A 19,247-nucleotide genomic window follows, 5' to 3' on the forward strand; every position below is an offset into this window, starting at 1 on the left:
AATTTTAACAGCTGCCGTTAATATAACATTTTCAATTTGCTTTATCATGAAGTTTAATTTCAATAAAGTTGATTGATATAATTTATTGGGTCTTGAATACTTGCTTTGTTTGAGATATCCCTAAATTATTCCACTGAGTACAAATTCAAAAGAGACGTTTCCACCGCAAAGGATAGCTTTTGATAATTATCTAAATATGCTTTGAATTCAATCAATGAAAATCATAACAAAAGGTACTTTATCGCCAGAATTAATAAATCTATTTATCTTTAATATGATATGTAAACTTTAAAATTAAAAAACAGTGTAAATATAGATGTGTTTGAATAAAATTCGTCTATACAAATATTATAAACTACTGAACAGATTTTAAATTATTTTTTTCACTTTTAGGAAGCTACACTAACCCAGGGTGCCTATATTACTAATATTATAAACGCGAATGTTTGGATAGATGGATGGATGGATGGTTTGTTTGAAGGTATCTCCGGAACGGCTCAATGAATCTTGAAGAAATTTGGCATAGATGTAGAGCAGTGTTTCCCAAAGTGGGCGATAACGAAACCTAGGAGGGGTGATAAGGGGCCCAAAAATGGGGGGCATTGAAATTAATTAAAGTAATGAAATTATGGTTTTTAAGTTTTAGGGCTGAATAAAAATTAGGGGGCTTTGAAATATAGTTGATTTTCAAAGGGGGGCGGTGAAAGAAATAAGTTTGACAATCACTGATGTAGAGCATAGTCTTGAAGGATACAAAATAAAGTTTATTTATTAATTCTTCGCGGATGGAGTTGCGAGCGACAGCTAGTTGTCTATATTTATAGCTAGATTTTTTTAATTACGCGCGTACGAAATCGCAGTAAATTTCTATAAATAATAGATTAATTCCTGTGTCTTTTTTATATTATTAGGTGGAAACGGTCAAGCGGCCACCTGCCTCCTATGTCGCCCCCTCCTCGATCAAATCCCCTCATTTCTTCTTTTAAGAAAAGCTTGGGAAGAAAAATAGGACTATAATTAGGCCTCCGGAACGCACACTCACCAGATGAAACGCGGAATTAATAATAATATTAAACTCATTTAATCCATTCAGAAATCAAACAATAATTAGAAGGTTAATTACTTCCACTTGACGCCTGCCCTCTATGTAGTCCTAGTATTGCACCGGTTGAGATGCAACAACAGATGTTGTTGCTGGCGTCTACCACTGTTACCTCCCATTTTGTATGCAAGTTTATTAATCTAATATATAAAATTCTCGTGTCACAGTTTTCGTTCCCGTACTCCTCCGAAACGGCTTGACCGATTCTCATGAAATTTTGTGAGCATATTCAGTAGGTCTGAGAATCGGCCAACATCTATTTTTCATAACCCCCCCCCCCCATTTAGTTTGTTTTTTTTTTAACTGCGCGCGGACGGAGTCGCGGGCGACAGCTAGTAGCTATATAATTACATAATGACATATATTTATCTTCTAATGTTATGTAAATAAAGGAAAAGCTACATAATAGTTAGTTATTATAACAATATCCAGATTCAACTGTACTAAATTAAATTAATTGTAGTCTTTGTCGATGCGCTTTAAAACAACTTTGAAACAATAAACTGCAAAGCTGACTCGGAGGATAACGTTTAAACTTTGTCGACGGAAAGTGAATTTATTCGTTCTTTTGTTACTTTACAAATGTCGTACAATAATAAACTAAAAAAATACAAATTTAGTTTAATATTAGGTCCTTACATATGAAATTGGCGTTTTGTATGGGAGGAACAAAAAGTCGAATATTTTTTAATATAATATATTTAATTAATCAAAGTATGAACCATTATTTTCTATGCACTTTTGCCATCTCATAGGTAGTTCATTGATCCCTTTACTAAAAAAACCAGTCGGACGGGAATCAATAAAATCTTTGAAGGCGATTTGGACTGCCCCATCGGAGTTGAATTTTTTCCCTTGCAAGAAGTTATCCAAATTTCGAAAAAAATGGTAATCTGTTGGAGCAAGGTCCGGGGAGTACGGAGGATGTCTTAGACTTTCCAATTGAAGCTCTTCTAATTTAGTAGCCGTCTGTTGCGCAGTGTGTGGTCTAGCGTTGTCGTGAAGCAGCAGTGGCGTGGAGCGATTGACCAGCCTAGGTTGTTTAGCCGCTAGCTTTTCCATCATGGTTTGCAATTGCTGACAATAGACATCAGCCGTAATAGTCTGGCCAGATTTGAGAAAACTGTAATGAACAATACCGGCACTAGTCCACCAAACGCTTATAAGTAACTTTTTTGGGGTTAATTTTCGCTTGGGGCAGGATTTGGCTGGCTGGCCAGGATCCAACCATTGCGCTAAGCGCTTCCGATTATCGTAAAGAACCCATTTTTCATCACAGGTAATGATTCGGTTTAAAATACCTTCATTATTGTGCCGATTTAGTAATGTAACGCAACAGTCGACGCGCGTTTGCCGGTTTGCTTCAGTCAATTCGTGAGGTACCCACCTTTCAAGCTTTTTAATCTTCCCAATTTGCTTCAAGTGAATTAAAACAGTTTTATCACTAACATCGCAGCCTGCAGCTAACTCGGACGTGGTTTGCGATGGATCGGCTTCCACAATAGCCTTCAACTCTTCATTATCAACTTGAGTCTCAGGCCGTCCACGGGGCTTGTTCTGCAGATCGAAATTTCCAGAACGAAAACGTTGGAACCAAAAACGAACTGTGTTTTCTTTTGCAACACGACCGCCATACACATCATTCACCCTTCGAGTCGTTTCCGCAGCACTAGTGCCACGGCGGAACTCGTACTCGTAAATAATGCGATATTTTAAGTTTTCCATTTTGTAAAATGAGTGACGCAAACAGAAAAAAACAGAAGAAAAAAAAACAAATGAATGACGGTCATCGAACCACAAATACATGAGTCTATAGCTGTACAAATTTGAATTTGGAATTCCTTACCAAAGAGGAGAAATTCGTGATTAAAGTGGCCAGTACGAAAAACGCCAATTTCATATGTAAGGACCTAATATAATTTAGTTTTTAATTATATAATCTGAGTGTCAATTTTAAATTGATAAGAAAAAAAATTAAATGGATTCGACCTCAAACAAACTACCACTATTTGTAGTAAATGGATACCATTACAAATAAGCTTTAAATACTTAATTTAAAAAGCCTGGTGAATTTTCTGTGAACCCCCCTGGTAACGCCAGCGCGCTTCCTAAATGTTACCCCCGAGACTCGTTCATCAGTTAGATTCAAAATTAAGGAGTAAAAAAGTTTAATACCAAGATACTTTTAAACAAAAAACACAAGCATTTACGACTTTTACGCAAGAATGACGAGACCTCTTTATTTCTTTCATAACTGCCATAATATTATAGATATTTTTTTTTATAAACATCCTTGAATGAAAAATATTATCTAATATATAAAATTCTCGTGTCACAGTTTTCGTTCCCGTACTCCTCCGAAACGGCTTGACCGATTCTCATGAAATTTTGTGAGCATATTCAGTAGGTCTGAGAATCAGCCAACATCTATTTTTCATTTTGTTTTTTTTTTTAACTGCGCGCGGACGTAGTCGCGGGCGTCGGCTAGTTTTTATATGCAATTTTTTTTACTAGAAACCCTTTTGGTAATTATTTTTGGTAATTTAGAACATCCTATAAACGTGTCATCACAAGCTGATTGGTTTAGGAACGTATAAAAGACAAACATGCATTATTATATTTTCCTAGTACATTTTTCACGTAAATATATTTTCCCCGCAGAGCTTAATAGTTGTAAGAACTTCCACGCCTAACAATAGATGCGCAATACTGCATTGTGCGACTTTACCGAGAAATAATAATTAATTGTTCTCTACCACTTTGGCTTCAGACGACGCGACATTTTATGAACTTTCAATTGCATTTACCGCTAATATTTCAACGTGTTATTAAACATTAAAATTTAACTGTCATTAAATTTGTATAGGCCAAACCAATTTGTATAACCAAAAAGACTTTTTTCTGTGTTGCCAAAAAAAAAGCTATAGGTCGGATAAACTCTGTTATATTTTAATAATAAAACTACAACTAAATTAAATGTGCTGACGTCTAAAGGTGCGTTCCATATCCCACAAACTCGATATTGAATAAAGATAATAATTATGAGATTTCTTACCAACTGACAAAGTATCAGTCCCTTTGACATAAAAGCTGAGTCTTGTCCTGAATAATAGATTGGCACTATAAATGAATTTGAATGTAAAGTACTTCAAACGAGTACTTTAAAAGGGGAACACCGTTTCCCTTTTAAATTTAAATTTTTCTTAAGAATATTTCCATTCGTTCATTTTCCAATCCTTTTCGAATAAAGAGAAGACAAAATTAATTGACGACCTTTCTCGAGTCGATTCCATTTGTGTGCTAAACATCGATTTCCATTGAAACAATTGAACAGCTTTCCTTGAATTGAAGCAATAGGGGCTAAAAGCAAGTTCAATCCGGCTTTGTTGAAATGCTACAGTCTGAATACAGTTACGATATATTGCGAGCCACGGAACTATGGTATGCTTTAGCTACTACCTACACATACTCAGTTAAACTTATTGCATTGCTTGTTTGATATGAGTTATACTTGAATGAACATTCTACTAAAAAAAACATGCATAGGATTTTTCAAAATAATTTAAACTACAAAAAGGTTAAGAATTTGGTATTTACATTTTAACTACATATATACAATTATATTAATATATATCTTACTAATATTATATTTTAGATGTTTGTTTGAAGGTATCTCCGGAAGGGCCATCGGAGGTTGATGGAATTTGGTACAGATGTAGAACAAAGTCCGGAAGGCTACTAATTGAATCAAGTTTTTCTTTTAAATCCGCGCGGACGGAGTCGCGGGCGATAGCTAGTATACAAATAAATCAGATTAATACAAAAAAATCGTTCAAAACCGGAGTGAAATCACGTTATCATGCACTGATATATTTGAAACTAAGTCACAAAGCAGAAGTTTCAAAGGCTAACAGAGGAAATTTTGCGCGCTACCAGAAGGGTAACTAAAATTTGCATACATGAAATATACATGAGCAATGTTGGACGGTGGAAAGTGGACAGCCTGTTCACAGTGTTTTGTTACCCCGTGTCAGGGATTGGGAACTATAAACTGCGTAAAACATTGTGCATACTCTACCTCGTGTTTTTGTCGTTCCATCATGTTTGGAATCGCCTATCGTTAATCGTTTAGCATTCATTGTTTTGTTTGGCAATATTTTCTTGGATTTTTTTCATACATTGACTGTTTTTAATGGTATTGAGACAATAAAAAAGAGGTTTCAATTTGAGTTTTTGTAAACTACGCCCTAGTTGAACGGAGTCCGACTAAACTTGAATGGTATCCGCAGTGAATATATCTGCTATTATTCGTTGAAATAAAAACTGGATCGACTGTACGAAGTATAAATAAATCTGTATATCGCAGAATAACAGCGGCATGGAATAATTCTGACAAAACAAAAGCTATTCATCGCAATATGGATTCATATGAACAAAACGCAACATCCGCGACCTAAATGTTGTCCGCATTTATATCTAGGAAAGAATATTATTTAAAATACTAAACTATGCATTTTACTTTTAAAAACGAGTCGCTTCTCAAAACATTAATCGTGGGTTTTTGAGACCAAAACCTCAGCGTAAAACATATGGTCATCCCTGTCATTTTCTTTGACAAAACAGAGATGAAAATATGTTTTAAACGAAGAATCTGTTCTCAAAAAACCCACGGTCAGTGGTTCATAATATAAACGGTGTTGTAAATGACGGACTTTCAAGTTATACATATAGACATTTATTCATTTGTTCATTCGTTGTGTTCATAAATTTATCCATGCAGAGTAATTCAATCAACGTCTTCCAACTAAAACTACGGACTAGTGTAGAATGTTAAACCAGACATTTATTCACTTGACCCGAATCGCGGGGCCGGATCGCGATATTGCTGGTTAACGTATGTTATTTTTAGCTGGAAACGCTCTAGTGGTAATCATGACTATTTCATGTTCAGTTGAAATATTTACTTTAAAGAAATGAAATATACGTATAAAATTAGAAACAATAAAGGACACGAAAGTACTTCAACAAACTGAGTTTAAGTTCAATGTTTGAATGCAAAAAGATATTGATAGATTTTCTCATATATTAACTCTCTGTGGTGTTATGAAAGGATTTTTTTAATCAGAGAGCGAAAGTGAATCCCTATCGATGTTCGAGCTTTTATTTAGTTACAAACATTTCACAGTGTAAACCTTTAGCCGTAGTTATTTCGGACAACTTTTATTCTTATTTAGATATCTGAGGATAACTTGTTACAATCGCTTTCCATGTCAAGATACCATGGCAACACATATCATTACAGTCAAAGCTTTGTTCCTCTCGCAGAATATGCTTTCGAATGTATATTGAGCAAATAAGAAAAATCTCTTTTGTATTAAAACTAATCGCTCCATTAATTAAAAAAAAATTTTAAACTTACCATTATGTGAAGGTCTCTGCAAAATCTTTTGAATTTCCCCAGCCTCCGAACCACTTTCAGATTCCGAGTACACTGAATGATTTCCACGTACTAAGTACGCAGTGTTTTTATTGATTATTTTATATGTCTTCCCGACACTATCTACACTTGTTGTTCGAACTGGGGGTTTGGGAGGAGTTCCATAGTCCTGAGTAACCGAACTATTTATTTTACCCGGGAACAAAGCATTTCTTGCACTCAATATTTTGTAACTGTCATTCGATAACTTCACATCTAGCGCAACACTTTTTGGAATTTCACTGTTGTTTGATAGAGAAGTCTTAGCGTACTGCTCTTCAAAACTAACTCGTTTCGGTTGATAAATATTGTGTCTTCCGTCTGGCGTCAAAGAACCTCGTTGAAAAATCGGCATTTGTCTATTAACTACGGGTGACGTAGTTCTTGAACTAGATTTACGCATTTGTCTATACACGATGTCCGTATCCGCGTCGGATGTGTGATTTCGTATGAATGAATCAGTCCGCCGCTCTGGAGCGCCTCTCACAAAAGGTGGAAGTGCGTAAATTGGTTGGGCCATGTTGTAATTCAAGTCCCGCCCTCGCGGTAAACTGTAACTTTTTGGTTCAGTTACAAAAGAACTCGGTGTACTACAATTGGAACTAGAGTATACCGTGTTAAATTTTTGTGGTGATATGCGGATATTATCCAAAGATTGTTTTAATAGCTGTTCGTCTTCTTTTTCTTTTAATTCTTTGAGCTTCTGCCAATAAAAAGCCTCAATTTTCTGACGCGTCTTTTCTTTGTCGTTATCTCCGTTGTTATTCCTAGGCGAAGTAGGTATGGTTATATCCAGATGTTGGGGCCTAGGTGAGGGTGTAGATTTATTACCAAGACTTGCCCTACTTATTGAATTCCGTTTTTCTTCTGTTTCTAGCATTGTTTTTCTTACATGTCCATAAGGAGAAACTGTTTTCGGTATGTTGGGTCTTTTTTGGGTCGCAGCAACGGGTGAAGTGGGTGCAGAATAATTATAAGGTTTCTTAACATAGTCGTGATTTCGTGCAAGGTCATCATTTTGATTGGGGATATTATGAGAGTTGTTTTTGTCCAAAGAAAGACTTCGCGCTCTTGTGGGTTGTATCGTTCGCACTTCAGCTTCTTTTTTTGGCGAAATGAGGAATTTTGTGCTCACTCTTTTAATCTCAGCGCCAACTGATGCTGGATTTGCTTGAGCTTGTGATGCTTTATAAATTTCAATTTCATCAAGTGGTGTTATCTTATCTATTAATTTTTCTAAGGAATGGTAATATACGTCCGGATATTGAATAGTGTTAAAATCATTTAGCTTTTGTGGCCTGGGTGATGTTGATTGTATTATTTCACCTTGTGGTTTTGGTGGTACTTGAGGTCTGGCCATATAAGTGGTATAGTAGTTTTCATTTTTAGGTTGGTCTGAGAAATCTATTTGTTTTTTTACATTATCTGAAACTAACGTACTGCTAGAAGAATGATTGCTTGAAAGGTCCACAATGCGATCGTTTCCCGATCTATGACTCGCTGACAAGTTTTCGTATATCCGTTCTTGCGTGACATCCGAGTCTTGAATAAATGTATTTTTATCCACCAATGTTCGTGGGTTTTGATATTGATTCTTATTTGCCTGTAATTCTGCTACGTTTTTATGACCAGTTCCATATTCTTTGTTCGTATTTTTGTCTTTAGAACGATGGGTGAAAAATAAATTTGGAAATAATTTACGAAAACTATTTGACCTTTTCTTGCTATTGTCATTCATTTTATCAGTTAAAGACGAAGTCAGTATTCACGACTATCTGAAACAAAAGCATGTTATTGAAATTACATTTCATAGATCTTAAGTAAATAAAGTCCATATCCAGTAACAAGCTGAAGATAACCTTCAAATCAATGTGCGCATTCCCATAGCAAGTATGAAACCTGAACGCTATACATACTAGGATTACAGTCGCATACAAGGTACATCGCATCGCTACCATCAATCTAGTTCAGAAGGAGAAGGTCAAGTTACTGTCCGTCAAGGTTCAGATACGAGGTTATCGCGGACTGCGTTGCCGACCGAGAAGTGTTTACATCTAAATTTTCATAAATTAAATACTACTACATAAATAAAATTATCCTATGTCCGTTTCCTGGTTTTAAGCTACCTGCCCACCAATTTTCAGTCAAATCGATTCAGCCGTTCTTGAGTTATAAATAGTGTAACTAACACGACTTCTTTTATATATATAGATAGACTAGTTTTTACCCGCGACTCTGTCCGCGCGGAATAAAAAATAGAAAACGGGGTAAAAATTCCTATGTCCGTTTCCTGGTTCTAAGCTACCTGCCCACCAATTTTCAGTCAAATCGATTCAGCCGTTCTTGAGTTATAAATAATGTAACTAATACGACTTTCTTTTATATATATAGATTAATATCAACTTTTGTAAATTACAAATTAAAAATAGTTTTTTTTTGCAATTCTGTTTTTATTACCGTCAACCACAAAATGCTATGTTGACATTCAAAGTTTACCTTTTTACTTTAATTACTAAGAAAGATTACCCGAAACGATGTCATCAAAGAAAGATAACATATTAAACAATACTAATAAAGCAATAGTGTAATCGTCCTTCATAATATTCAGTACACTTTAAAGTACAGAAAAATGAATGTATTAATAATTTAATGCATTCACAAAACTGATGTCAATATTTAATTAGGTATATGAAATGTTTATTTCAAAATGCATTTTCATCACAACACAGATCGTGATCAAGTCATTAAATGGAAAAACAAACAAGTCAATAAATTAATCAAATACTATTCATATAAAATTAACTAAATTAAAATTATAATTCACACTTCATTTACAGTTAAAATTACATTTATACAAAAATCATTTTATAATATGTATCTTTTATCGATTGAGGGAATAAAACATATATGTATTTTTTATAATATTTTAGGCAGTGAAAATTATCTGTGAATAATATTAAAAAATAACCCATCAGTTGTCGAACCTACGGAACATTTTAAACGATTTTTTTAAAAACTCCAACTCCGAATATCTTATCCGAATTTACTCTTGTTAATTCCGATAAGATAGCCTGAAAATAACCATAGGTGTGGCGAATATAGATTACACATGAAGTATCCGCTGACAAAAGTCATCGATAAAATTTAGTACTTACATAATTTAGTACATTACAAATTTTATGTTTTGAATAATATTTTATTTCAATTATTAAATAATTTTTTAATGCAACAGAGGCTGCTATAAGCTGCGTAAGCTGCGTTATTGCAACCTTAATATTTTATTTCAAAATTTCATCTCCCTAAAAATATCTTGGTCATTTAACAAAGAAATGTCGTCAAGCTTTACTTTGGCCAAGTTCCAGATGCGCAGTTACTTAACTTTTTTACAAGTACGGATTTCGGGAGAGTATCGACTTGGCTCTGTATTACTTGCTTATACATACACTGCCGAATTTAGACGTTGGCTTATTTGTTGGTCGCATGAACTGACCTAGAATTGTTTTCTACATACCGATAGGACTACCGCCAAATGGCTCGAACTCAACTTCATATTTTTTTTTTTAGAAGAATGTAAACAAATACCAATCAATACTGGACATGATAAGAAAATGCGTATTAGCTGATTTGAGACCATGACCTCAACTGGGATTTTTTTAGCAACGTACATTTGTTAATTTCGTGTTTTAAAGCAATTTAGTCAATTAGAGGTAGGCAATGCATCTGAAATTGCGGATGTCTAAGAGCAGCGGTCGCTTCGATATTTCGGTCAATTCATATGAACGCTCGTTTGTTACATTACAAAAAATAAAATCGTCTTTTAGTTATAGCAATTAATCATCTGCTAACTCAACTCATATGCATTAAGTAAGAGTTTGCCATAGGATTTGCGTTAGCAAATCTTAAAAAATCGTATTTGAACTATACAATAAGCTAATGTAAATACAACTTTTCCTTATTTATAGCACTCTGCACTTTAGTTGGCACGTTGGATACAAGAGTACAAAAACTTAAATGTCACTTACTATATTTTATTATAAATATATTATCCTTGAAATATAAAACAATACGTCGAATTTTTGCTATAATAAACATTCCTAAATATTTGTTTGTGGCTACTTATAGAAGAAACTGCAGAGTTAAACAGACGTTACCTCTATTATTCCTTCAATATATACATTACGGTTACGGTTTACTCTGTAAACATTCAATATATAAATAATTATTTATCTTTTGTGTAGACGAGTCAGTTATGACTTTAGGTATAACCGTTATAGATATAGTCAGGTTGGGGTTTCATTTTTTCACGGAGAGAGACAAGTTTTTATATAAAATTGGGCTATGCAATATTGGTAATAGTTGCCTACATACGAGTAATAAAATTTATACTTAGTTGTATGCAAAACCGCGCATGCGTAACGGTTTCAATTTAGTAGTAACTTCTAACCTTGTTTCATCTCTAATATGGAACAAAGTTCTTAAAATACTAAAAACTTTTTAATACCAACTCTTATAGCTTCTCTTCACATATATTCCAATTTTAAATAAAAAGCGGTCTGACGATATTAGGGCGTTTCCGGTTTAAGTGATAACATTTCCTGCATGTAAACAAACCTTATTCATCGCATTAAAAAGAAAGAATTATTTTAAAAGCAAATTCGATTGGTTAAAGTAAATAAATAAATCATTCATTAAAGTAAAATAAAAAAAACATTCCACAAAATCAACACTTACCGACTATGAGTCATAACATAACTTTAAAGAGTTTCTTCACTTGAATTTACCGCATTTTCCTATTAGTTGAAGACTAACCTTTCTATAGTCATAAAATTGCTCCTAATAAAATATATCACATAATAAATAATAAATTGATGGTGTACCAAAATGACGTCATTTCTAAACCTACAAAAAGTTTCATGGACAAATTAAAACAAACTCATATAGTATGTAAAAAGTTTAAACTTCAAAGTAAAAAAATAAGTAACACTTTTGTTAAAACATAAACACAGAATTTATAACTTTAAAGTTCGTCTTTAGGAATTTTTGCTTCCAAAATAATATCTTACAACGGAACTTAAGTGTCAGACTAAAGTTATACAAAACAATATAAAATAACCTTTTAAGTGCATATCTGCATTATAGGTCTAACATTGTTTGTTAGGTTTGAAGGCATTATATTCTTATACTAAAATGTAACCTGTGCGAACGTAACACAGTTGGTTTTTATTACAAAACAAGTTTCAATACTTGTTTTGCGTTCCATTTCACACCACATTATTGTGTCTGAAATCGAAACTATTTTGAAAAGCAGTTATGGATACAAGCAATTTACTATACAATTTCTCGGTTTAACTTAACATTTTATATTGACATAGAAATTATGTATTTAGGACGCCAAAAAAAAATAAAAAAAAGTATTACAGAATCTCATTTATTTCATTAAGCAGTCAGTTAAATTAGTATACTTTAAGTACCGTAAGTATTTTTATTTATACAAAATATAATTAGTAACTTGTTTGTTTTTTCAAAATTACACATAAACTCAAGATCAATATTTTAAAAATAGCGCGATCAATTACAAAATTAAAAGAACAAGCTTCCAAAGATGTACGAAAGCGATGGAGTAAATAATAGAAAGCCGTCAAATATAGATAGTTCAATGTATATAAAAAAAGTAAGTTTGTTCTCCTATATATCTGATGCCAATAATTTTGTCTGTATTTTATAAGCGGTAAAATTTATGAAAATTTATATATAAACATTCAAAAGTTGTCATTGTTATAAAAACATTAACTTATAAATAAACATTTAATAAAAGGTTCGTTAAATATTTATCATAATTAATAAATACTCTTATACAAATTACACTTTTGTCATTATTCTCACAAAATTATATTTTCGATGAGAAAAATATTATTTAAAATTATGTTTAGCAACGGAAAAGTTATCTGTGGTCTAGTTTTTTTTATTTGACAGAAGCCAGAAGTTGGCAAGACTGTCCATGACGTTGACATATGACGTTTTGTCGCGTCTCCACATTGTACACAACACGTGTATTATATGTTCTCTTTGACGGACATTTTATTCTTCGTATACGTGTTGCTATTGCATTTGCTTTTGTACTTTTTAAAATTTAAAAATAAAATAACATGCCTTATGCTTAGGTCTTACGTGTCCATTGAACTAGTAGTATTGTAGTACACTAACGTGTCACATTTAGAGTTTTGCTACAGAAAGTTACGTAGGTTTACAAAATGATGAAAACACGAAGTGAAATTAGATTCATCTTTTATTCTGGAGCAATATTTATATGTTATTTTATTTTTGCTATGTTACAAGAAAAAATTACCAGGGGTAAATATGGAGAGAACGATAAATTTACTTGCGCTTTGTCCCTGGTTTTGATTCAGAGTTTCGTAAATTATTTATTCGCTCAAATATTGATGGTAAGTTATGTACTCCTAATAATTCTTCATACCATTATTATCGTAATCATTGTAAATTCTAAGTATAAAAGACTTTTACCCTTCAAAAATGTATTTTTTCATTAAATCGGTAATAGCTATTTACATTCCTTTATTGCTGAATGATTAACCAAAATAATTATCCAGTTAAATTAAGTCCGCTTACATGTTGTCCAAACTTTATATTACTTTATAAGTCCGGCAACACACCTGCAGTTCCTCTTGCAGTCTTGCAGTTGTTTATGAACATTGGATCACTTAACAATAGGCAATGTAGTATTTAAATCTGACATCTATATAGATAAATTATGTTAAGTTAATTAAATGATGTGTTAGCTTTGGTACTAATATTTTTTTCTTATTTCAGGTATCATGGACACATGAGAAAGATACAACAAGAACCGCTTATTACTTTTCATCAGCATTAACTTACCTCTTAGCGATGCTTTGTTCAGTTATGGCTCTGCAGTGGGTAAATTATCCAACCCAGGTAATCTCATTATTTATTTATTAAATGAAGTGACATGTTCAATTTATATTACTAATACTGACATATGTTAGACAATTACCCTATAGTAAAATTTACTGTCTGTTTTTAATGGATAATGAAGTAATAAGAAGCAATGATTCTGGTTTGATAACTTTAAAAAATAAAAGTTCCGTAAATTAAAGATTTTATATTGATGGTTTCTATATTAACAAGAGGAATAAAAGAATGACAAAGACAGAAAAAAAAGTAAAATAAAATAGATAAGAATAAGGTTGCTTTGACACACCATGCACTCTGCCCATGCAACCCTGGGACCTAAGTTGCTGCAACAATACCCAAAGTCATCATCCCTGCTTATAAAACAAAGTGGATGCAAGATTTGTAGAAAATCAATTTATTTGTTTTTACAGGTGGTAGGCAAAGCTGCAAAACCGATACCAGTTATGATTCTTGGTGTTTTAATAGGACGCAAATCATATCCACTGAAGAAATACCTTTTCGTTCTTTTGATTGTTATTGGTGTTGCACTCTTCATGTATAAGGATCAAGCTAAAAAAAGTACTGATGACTCTCAAGGCATGGGAATTGGAGAACTTCTACTTCTTGTTTCCTTAACCATGGATGGACTGACCGGTGCTGTGCAGGTATGTTCTTTATTATTTATACACATTATGTTATTTAGCATAGAGACTAAATGAATGGAGCTGTGCAAATTGAAATTACAAATTGCTTGTGTACAAAATGTGATTTGCGAAGTGTACCATTATAACTGACAGAATACAATATTTTTGTGAAACTTGTTAATAAGTAGTGTAATTCTACGTTTTTTTTTTAGATTTCCCAAAATATATGCAATTTATATAAGTTAAGATATGAAGGTTAGTTTACCTCATTCTTTACAAACTATTGATATGAATATGAAGATTGTTTTTGATAATACCTTCCTTAATTATGGCTGAGCTGTGCTATAAAATATTTGAGAACATTATTGTTTTGAAGAAGTTTGTTATTCGTAAACTTTGGATGTTAGTTTAAACATCTTGCATTATCAAATAACTTTATGTTCCCTATAATTAGGTCTAAATCTGCTTTGCATTTATACTTCATCTATGTAAAGATTTTTATCGCTAGATATTATTAACAAATGCATATTAAAATGGCTTGCGTATTTTATGTTGACATTTTGAATATTTTTTGTTGAATGATGTTAAAAGATAAAAATCATCAAGATGAACACCTTGGTGTTACCGCTGCTAGTTTTCCCCCTTATCTTACATTAAAAAATATAGTAAAATGAAGAAATGTTTTATTGAATTTTTTTTATATTACAAGGTGGCAAACGAGCAAGCGGCCACATGAATTCGACGAAATGGCGAAGCAATCGCTGCCCATAGCCCGCAATCGCAGATGTGTTGCCTACCCTCAATCGACGAAAGAGGAGACGCACAATAAGACAATATTTAACCTTCCTATGCATCTCCTCCTTCATCAAATCCACCTCCCCTTCCCATCCTTATAAGAAAAGGGTGGGAAGGGAAAGAGGACTAAAATTAGGCCTCCGGCACCACACTCATGAGACGAAACGCAGAATTGCTTCCACTTGACGCCTGTCTTCTGTGTGGTTGTGGTATTTCACCGGGCGAGCCGGTCAATTCGTGCAACTGATGTTGTTGCTGGCGTCTACCACTGTTAATGAAATGAAATGTATGTATTATATATTTCCAGGAACGTATAAAGAGTGAATCATCTCCAACTGCATATTCAATGATGCTGAATACAAATTGGTGGTAAGTTCAAATAATAAAACAATAGTTTAACAAACACTTCCTTTATCTATTGCTTAAAATGTTATATTTATTATTCATACACACTTATCTTATAATTGGATCTTATATTTTATTTGGATTTATTTACTTTTTATTGTTACATTTCTACCTGTGTTCTAGTTTATGAAATGATAGCTGCATACTATGTCACATTAGAAATATTTAATTTATAGCCTAGTGTTTAGAGATTAAACTAGCTGTTGCTCGCGACTCCGTTCGCGCGGAATAAAAAAAAGTTAAGTTAAACTTATCTTCCAGCCTATGTTCTAATCTATGCCAAATTTCAGTGAGATCCAAGGCATCCGTTCTAGAGATAACAAACATTCAAACATTCATATAATTATTATTTCTTTTAGGTCAACAATTATCTCCTCGGTCGGTGTACTTTTGAGTGGAGAAATATTCAAATTTGTAGCATTTGTGACACAGTATCCTGAGATTTTGGTATACTTGATCAGTTTTGCACTGATGGGCGCTTTGGGACAACTTTTTATATTTTTCATGGTAAGCACAGAAAAAAAAAATTACTATTTAATTGTAACATAAATAGGTAAAAGCATATAGCATAGTCACCCCTTACTTAGGGTAGGCTCAGACCATCTCAGTGCTGATGTATACTGGGCTTATGATGATGTTGTTTAACCCGAACAAAAAACTTTACATATGAGCCGCTTATTTTGAAAGTGGCCTAACTCCATTTATCTTCAAATCGAGATATTGAAAGTTTTGCGTTTCAACGAATTTAAAAATATACGTATAAGATACTAAGGAGTCATACTGCTTAAGCGTATCTAAGGATGTTAAATTTAAAGTTCCTGTTAAAATAGTTGCAATTATTAAGTAAATAACGTGCGTTTTCTTATCAAGAATGGAGTTGGGCCACTTTCAAAATTAACAGCCAGATTTAAGATGTTTCAAATTAAAAAAAAAGAATACGGAATTTGTTTTGCATATGTTGAAAACACTTCGGAAACATAATTTATGCGATTCAAAACATTTTTTAATTACTGAACATAATAAATTACAAACATAAATTTATTACAAAACAATTTACTAGACTACCCCGACGTGGTAATAAATTCAGAACTTTAGAATTTTCATTTTCATTAATGGATGTCTTATAAAAAATTTTATATGGTTTATTTCTGACAAAACGCATCCAACATATTCTTAACCAGTTTACTGATTCGCCATCAGAATTTTTTACTCTTTTAAAAATTGCGTCTTCTAATAATTTTGTCGATACAAAATCTTCCTGTCTCATTTCATTTAGAATAAAATTATTACCCTTCCGACACTTTTTAATAATCTTGGGGAACGTACAGTAAATTATTTTTTTTAATTCCATTTCTACCACGGCAAAATCTATATCAATTGGTAAAAACGAATGTCCTGATATTAAAAAATTATGATCTATAATTTCTACATTATTAACCAAAGCTTGGACAATTTTCAACCACATTTAAGCTACTTTAATGTTTCTATTTTGCTCGGTGCACATGTCACTGTAAGCTATGATGTGTTTTTCACTTCTTAATTTTTTAATATGTTTTAAGATGCATGAAACAATAACTTGATGTAACTATAAATGGAGTTGGGCCACTTTCAAACTACACGGCTCAGTTATTCAATTAATTCGGAAAACTTATGTGTAAAAAATGTATCGTATTTTCTCAGAATTTAAGCAATCTGAAGTGCTTCACTGATAAATAACATGAAGTTGTACATGTAACAATGGTAACCGGCAAGAAAATGAAAAACGGAGTTAGGTCACTTTCAAAATAAACGGCTCATATGTCCATTATTATAGTTTAACATTTTACAATAATAATTTCAGGTAGCAGAGTTTGGTCCTTTGCCATGCTCAGTGGTGACTACAACCAGGAAATTCTTCACCGTCTTGGCCTCGGTGATTATCTTTGGCAATGTCTTGTTCGGCCGACAATGGATTGGTGCTATACTTGTTTTCTCTGGTAAGTATTGATTTATTACTGTCTGTTTGATTGTAATAAAGTATTTAGAATTAATGAAAAAATAAGTCTTACTTACTAATATTATAAATGCTAATGTTTAGATGGATGGATGGATGTTTGTTTGAAGGTATCTCCGGAATGGCTTAAAGGATCTCGATGAAATTTGGCATAGATGTAGATCATAGTCTGGAAGAACACTGACTACTTATTAGGTTTAACTTTAATTCCCCGCGTACAGTCACGGGCGACAGCTAGCTATAGCTACAACATGTTATCTTGATCAAGCATTTTTAAATATTGTTTTACAGCAATACATATTATATTTTTCAGGACTCTTCCTAGACATCATATACAGCAAGGGTAAAAGTCAACCATCAAAGAGGACAACAGTTAAATGAAAAGTTCTTCTAAGTTATTTATAAAATAATTACTATATTTATTCGTAGTAAATGTTATTAATGTTCATTTATAGAAAAACCTTAAGATTATTAGGAAGTGAAAGTTCGAGAGCACGAAGAACTTTGTTTATTAACCTTTTATTACCTATCTCTATCGCTCTCGTATAAATATCATTTGTCTCGCTAGCACAGAGACTACGACCACAGTGTTAGGGGATTGTAAACCTTTTTTCAATGAAGTTAACATTTGTTCTAGTTTTTATGAATTTGTTTGGTTTGACCTTGAAAAAAAAGCTAAAACTATTTATATTACGTCAGTACAGTAAGACAGTGAAGCTCAGAATTATAGCTTCTAACTGGCATAATGTAGACTGGCGCCAGTGAGACAAAATTATCCATGTCATACTACCGCTACTGTCCAGTACAATATGTACTGGCATAAAGTAAACCAAACCTGATTGTTTACTTGTTTTTATTTAATATAATTTTAAGTTTTTATTTAAATTACACCTTACACAAAAATGTTATTTATCACTGTCATTTCGCTATGTGGTCATTGTACGAAATTCTTTGTGCTCGTATTGTAGTATCGAATATGAAATGTTCGATAGTAAATTTTACAACTGAGTGAAAATATATCGACTTTACAAGAACAATGATATATTTTTTAAATTACAACTTTACAGGACAGCAATTTAAACCTTAATCAGACAGAGGTAGATGTAGCAACAACAATATTTGTTTGGTGCACGAATTGTCCTCGCTCAGTGAAATACCACGACCTCACAGAAGACAGGCGTCAAGTGGAAGCAATTCCAACTACAGTCTGATGAGTGTGGTGCCGGAGGCCTAATTTTACTCCTCTTTCCCTTCCCATCCTTTTCTTAATAGGAAAGGATGGGAAGGAGAAGTGGATTTGGCGGAAGAGGGGACGCATAGGAAGGAGAAATATCCTCTTTCTGTACGTCCCCTTCTACGTTGATTAAAGGTAGGCAACGCATCTGCATTTGCGGATGTCTATGGGCAACGGTCGCCTCGCTATTGTGGCGAATCCAGATGGCAGTTTGCTCGTTTGCCACCTTATGATATTAAAAAAAATCATAGTACGATTTCAACCACCTAGGTAATTGGAATTTTATATTGATCTTTGTCTTTTTTTAATTCATAAAACCTTTATTTGATTACCAATATTTGTATCTTTGGTATGAAGCTAAATATTTTTTATTAAACAATTCGTTTTGGGAAAAATCATTATTCAAAGAAAGTGGTCATTATATGCTCTATACCCGTCTGGCGTTAGTATGATATGGACACTGTTTCCATTATACAAAAGATGATTTTTAAATAAAAATATAATTGTCAATTATTAGGTTTTTTTATAAAAAAAAAAAATAAAAAACAAACAAAAAATAAACAATATTCATTGCCGGTTATCAGTAAAGAGATCAAAGTTCAAACTGTGCAGTTCCTTATTAAAAATAGGTATAATGGAAACAAATTATAAAACGACAGAGAGATCCT

At 32.8% G+C, this 19,247-nt stretch overlaps 2 protein-coding genes across 3 annotated transcripts in view; one reads left to right on the forward strand and one right to left on the reverse strand.

Annotated features, from left to right (window-relative positions):
* The window catches only part of LOC106715924 (coiled-coil domain-containing protein AGAP005037), a 173,137-nt gene extending 161,683 nt beyond the window's left edge, over window positions 1–11,454 (reverse strand). For both annotated transcript variants that reach the window (XM_045686054.1, XM_045686055.1), the window contains exons 1-2: window positions 11,310–11,454; window positions 6,522–8,353 (exon numbers count right to left, since the gene is read on the reverse strand). In XM_045686054.1, the coding sequence (XP_045542010.1) occupies window positions 6,522–8,316 (1,795 nt within the window). In that variant the 5' untranslated portion in view covers window positions 8,317–8,353; window positions 11,310–11,454. The remainder of the gene's footprint in view (window positions 1–6,521; window positions 8,354–11,309) is intronic.
* A 1,186-nt stretch (window positions 11,455–12,640) lies between these two features.
* Window positions 12,641–18,176, forward strand: LOC106715911 (solute carrier family 35 member B1 homolog). The gene is made up of 7 exons (XM_014509280.2): window positions 12,641–13,021; window positions 13,407–13,529; window positions 13,940–14,173; window positions 15,255–15,316; window positions 15,712–15,859; window positions 17,193–17,328; window positions 17,659–18,176. Exons 1-7 carry the CDS (start codon window positions 12,830–12,832, stop codon window positions 17,724–17,726), a joined length of 963 nt encoding a protein of 320 aa, XP_014364766.2. The 5' UTR covers window positions 12,641–12,829; the 3' UTR covers window positions 17,727–18,176.
* Window positions 18,177–19,247: the final 1,071 nt, after the last annotated feature.

This window comes from Papilio machaon, chromosome Z (assembly GCF_912999745.1).
Source record: "Papilio machaon chromosome Z, ilPapMach1.1, whole genome shotgun sequence".
Classification (NCBI taxonomy): domain Eukaryota; kingdom Metazoa; phylum Arthropoda; class Insecta; order Lepidoptera; family Papilionidae; genus Papilio; species Papilio machaon.